Source organism: Montipora capricornis, chromosome 11, assembly GCF_036669925.1.
Source record: "Montipora capricornis isolate CH-2021 chromosome 11, ASM3666992v2, whole genome shotgun sequence".
Lineage (NCBI taxonomy): Eukaryota > Metazoa > Cnidaria > Anthozoa > Scleractinia > Acroporidae > Montipora > Montipora capricornis.
In genome coordinates, this window is record NC_090893.1 from 28,747,985 (window position 1) to 28,752,984 (window position 5,000).

A 5,000-nucleotide genomic window follows, 5' to 3' on the forward strand; every position below is an offset into this window, starting at 1 on the left:
TAGCTGTGGTTTTGACCGACTTTTATGGTTAAATTGGACAGTTGAAAAATCTTACTATTGATCCTTCGATGTTGTAGGTCTGTGCATTTTTGCACATAAGGGTGAAATCTTCTTCCAAATCATCCAGCGAGCGGTACTTGTGTGAGTTGATCCGCTCCTGTAATCAAAACACATCAGCGTTGTGTTACCACTGAAGGCGTCTGCACAGGAGGCCCTCGAGGGCGAACAATGAAAAACGTCAAAACTAGATACCCTTGAACAGGAAACTGTACGGGCCAAAAATGGCAAAAAAGCCCCTGGAGAGCATTCAAAGAAAAGGGAATTTTCTTCTTGTGGAGGCACCTTCGTATGTTGGAGCCGGTTTACACCCCAGACCGGTAAATCTCAATCTGACTGCAACACAGTCAAGTGTCTAAAGCAAAGTGCGTCTACCTTATACAAAGAAAGCGTGGGTTCAACAAAGATTATAGATCAAATGAAGCCATGATCCTCGCAGTCATGAACGCAGTTTTAACAATTGCATGCGTAGAGAAGCCTGAAAAATTCAGGACTTTAACGGGGTTTGAACCCGCGACTTCGCGATGCCGGTGGTGTTGGTATCGCGAGGTCACGGGTTCAAACCCCGTCGAAGTCCTGAATTTTTCAGGCTTAGAAGCTGCGTTCATAACTGCGAGTATCATGTCTTCACTTGATTTCATATCCCCAGTTCAATATACGATTCATTTTATACATGATTTCGTTCAAAGATTTTAGAACTCGCCTTGGGAAACGGGACCCAGAGTCCACCTCGGATATATTGCAATAAATAAAAATTTGCATCCCGAAACGTCATCACAAAGACAGATCTTGCACTAAGGGTTGGTCTGACTGTGTTCTGACTCCCACAGCCTCTCCCACAATTGTCCGGTGCCAATAAGTTAACAACGACAACAAAGGAAAAACTTTTTGTCAAAAAAAAAAAAAAAAAAAAAAAAAAAAAAGAAAAAAAGACAATGGAAAGAAATCTTACACGAATCTTCCTAATGTCCACTGGATGTTTGATTATTTGGTAATAATCGGGCAACTCCTTTCTTGTAGGCAAGACCATGAAGATTTCCGCCAAGTTACGAGAGGTTGAACTAAAGTTAAGGAAACAAAAAAACATCGAAGGTGAGACAGGCAGAGATATCAAACTGAGACAGGATATGCACATTGGACCAGCTAGAACTAGAAAAAGATCTGAGTCCCTGAGAGAGAAATCTTGTTTGGAGTACGTAACTTGTCGGAAAAAGGCTTAGCATTAAACTACACCCTATTAGTTTAGAGAAACAACATATAAGTGAAAATTGAAGGATAATGCTCTGCTCCTCCCAGATTTTAAAGATAAAGTCACCATCTGGGTGAAACACTTTCACTAAGTGAACACTTATTTAAGTGCCTAGTCTTTCTAGCGCAGGAGCGCTAATTGGGGACACTGTAAACTGAAATTAACAATAAACGCAAATCAAGTCGAATGTTGGTTTTCCGTCGGATCAGAAATCAGATTGCCTACTCATACCCTCGCTTTTCAAACTAAAATGAAAAGTCCTTTTCCACACGAAAGACTTTTTAGAATTCTCGACTAGCAATGGGTAAATTTCCCAGACAAAACTTTCGAGGAATGGGGGGCACTATCTTCATTTGTGCTGCTCCTTTCAGTAGAAGTTTTTGAAAATCAATTATTATTTATGTTACTGTTATCCTCAAAGTGATGGCAACTCCGGAAACATCCATTGGCACGGAGATGCATTGGAATTGTTTTTCCCCCGGAGTGTGTAAATGACCGGAACTAAAAATGCCCTCGAGACAATGAACGAAACTGGCTGTCTCAAAGAATGCACCAGTATATCATCGGACGTCAGCTCCGATACGAAAGTAAAAGGTGTGAGGGAGTAGAATTATTGGCACTGACGATGTTATAGGACACGTAGCAAGTTGAAGTTACGGTTACCAACCCAAGTGCTGTGCACTTAAGTCAGTCTCGTTTTAAGGTAATTCCCTTGAAAGTGACGTACTATCCAGATTTCTGTCAAACTTGGAGAAATTTATATTCATGCACAGGACATTTTAAAAATGCAGTAAAAAGATGAGGTCCCGTGCTTGTTTTCGCGCTGCATGCATGCCCTTTATTTAAAGTGTTTTTTTTCCCGAATGACGCGAGAAGCGTTCGAAATTTGACCAACTGGACAAATGCTACTGAACATTACTGAAAAGTTTGTCCAAGCCAAAATCTTTCAGTAAAGTGATTTCAAATTGTAAGCAAATTGGACAGCTACATCGTCACACTCACACTCAAACTCAGTGTATGGCTCCAAATGCAGTGTCCACGTCATTTATATGTAAATACTACAACTTTTACTATCCAAATTTTTCTCCTTAAAATATAATTTCTGTGTACCTATTACGAGTACATAACACCATTAAAGAGGGGGTCACCGTGCTCGTTCAGGAGAAAATAGCCATTCCTTGACAGATTAAGCTCGGCGTCAGTGCAAATCCGCCATTTTGCCAATGTGCGCGAGCTAATGCGCGGGCCAATGACGCAAGAAATTATGCGCAGTAGGGTTGCGCAATGCAAAACGAACGACGACGACGAACACTTAAAACGAACACAAGAACTAGGAAAAAAAAAGACACTCACTCGTCCACGTATCTCACAATGTACTTGATGAGTTTCTTCATCTGCTTGGTCAGTTCTGGCGGATTTGGTGCAAGTTTAACTGGACACACAAGGGAAAAAAAAAAATCAGTAAACGACAAAGCAAAAAGTCACCTATGCAAGCATGCCCACAAGGCCAACACCTCATCCCTAGCATGAAGTTATAGATAAATTCAATCAAAGCGATTGGGGAGGACAACGCCCATATGATAGAGTAAAAATCACTCACCACAGAGGGAGAGGAGGACTGTTCCCCTGGGATATGGTGGTTTAAGAAATCAGTCGATATACGGTGTGGGAGGTGGCTCCCCTGGGGTACGGTGGTAAAGGAAATCACCCAATAGACCATTTTCGAATTCTCGCGGCTGGGATGGATCTAGCATGGAATGGAGGCTAATGCGGGCAAATCTTTTCAAATGCAAATTAATTTGCCCGCATTAGCTTCCATTTCATGCTAGATCCAGTCCAACCGTTAGAATACAAAACTGGCCTATTAAAGAGTAAGGAAGCCTTCCATGATATGGGAAAGTTATTGGGGTACATGCATTTATGTTTCTGTCTACATGAACTCTCTTTTTGCTTTGTTCCTAGTCTACCGATAGTCAACTTTACTGCCTTATACCATTCATACACTTCCATAATGAACAGTTATAAATTCTGCAGAAGTATGAACAGCCCCAGTCTGCCAAAGCTTTCAGATTTGGATCAAAATGCGAGCCAAGACAAAATGAGCCACTTCTACACGAAGAATTTTTACTTAACAACTTTTTAAGTTCTCTTGTTTGCGTGCAAGAAAAAAACTAGGCAAGTTCCTGTTTTTGAAAATCACAATTTAACATGATACCACCACTGTCTGCCACAAAGTAATAAGGCTGTACTTACCAGCTGGCGGACGCCCTCGCTTCTTCTTCACCTGAAAGGTAAAAAAAGGTAATCTTACATCCTTGTACGAGTATTTTTATTCAAATATCGATTCCTCTTATAACACGCATGCCCCGCAGGTTTACATGCTAAATGTAAAGGACAGGACAAAGAAACATTTTGGCGTTCTGTGGCAACTTTTACCAGCTGTTAAAAGCTGAGTAGTACGGAGCAGAGTAGAGAACCAACAATACAATACAATACATATTTAATTGGCCGCTTCCCATAGGGGCTTTTCAGGGCCAATGAAACACAACCAAACGACAGAACAGAACACCAACAACAACTGTTAAGAATCCCAAGTGCAGCTGGGAAGTTGAACCAGTGTCTACAAGGATCAAATTCAACGAGTGGTCAGAGCGGGTCGTGAACCTGGGGACTCCAGATCACAAGGAAACCGTCCTAACCAGTGGGCCAAACTGCCTCAACAAACTCAACCCACATATGACGCCGAATCTGGGAATCGAACCCGAGCCACATTGGTGAGAGGCGAGTGCTCTCACCACTGCACCATCCCTGCTCAACCCTGTAATTTCAATGGATCGATATAGGACGCAGCTCAAGAGTGAATTAGATAAGAATACTGTTATGGCATGGGTGGGCTTCCCTGCAGTCACAAATGAGACTATTTTTAGAAATATCCGTTCGTGTGAAAATTAGTTGTCATGTCCCTGAAAAAAAAAATCACAGACGCAGTGACGCGTGACATGGCTTCTCCTATTGGCTTAAAGTGGCAGCCCTTTGTTTGTTTTAGCGTCACAATAGGCTATTTTCGAATTGTGCAGCAACAAAAGAACAGGGTCGAGGTTCAGGGGAATAATTTGCATTTTCCTCTGTTCTGAACAATACAAAATGCTAATAATTCCCCTGAACCTCGACTCTGTTCTTTTGTTGCTGCACAATTCGAAAGTAGCCTATTGATGGAGAAACACTTTCATCTAATTCACTTTTGAAGCAGCTCCATCGTTTTAATGGCTATGTCGCATTGTTGCCATTGTATATTCATTTGTAACCGTAATTTTCTGAACTCATCTGGGGAACTGTAGTGATAGCTCCGTCCTGGAGCCCGGCGTTTCTCAGTCGAAAGTCCCGAAAACGTTTCGGGCCCAAAAAGCCATTTATGAAGCTGCCATTCTCTTGTTTTGATAGGCTGGTCTTTTAACATGTTTTCACAAAGAGAAAAACGAGAGCAGAGTTCGACGACTTAAAAGCTATCTGTGATTAAGATTGGGATGGAATTGTGACACCCATAAAGGGCCCAAAACGTTTCGGGACTTTCGAGAAACGGGCACCTGACCCGATAAAAACAGCAATTAAACTAAAGATATTACATTCAAGTACGAGTATTTTAACCCCCCTCCCCCAAAGAGTAGCAGTTGCATATTTTACTTTACCAAACGCC

At 41.8% G+C, this 5,000-nt stretch overlaps 1 protein-coding gene across 3 annotated transcripts in view; it reads right to left on the reverse strand.

Annotated features, from left to right (window-relative positions):
- The window catches only part of LOC138023616 (transcription activator BRG1-like), a 56,082-nt gene that overhangs the window by 5,655 nt on the left and 45,427 nt on the right, over window positions 1-5,000 (reverse strand). For all 3 annotated transcript variants that reach the window (XM_068870639.1, XM_068870638.1, XM_068870637.1), the window contains 4 exons: window positions 3,560-3,590; window positions 2,660-2,738; window positions 1,010-1,118; window positions 56-157 (listed from right to left, as the gene is read on the reverse strand). In XM_068870639.1, the coding sequence (XP_068726740.1) occupies window positions 56-157; window positions 1,010-1,118; window positions 2,660-2,738; window positions 3,560-3,590 (321 nt within the window). The remainder of the gene's footprint in view (window positions 1-55; window positions 158-1,009; window positions 1,119-2,659; window positions 2,739-3,559; window positions 3,591-5,000) is intronic.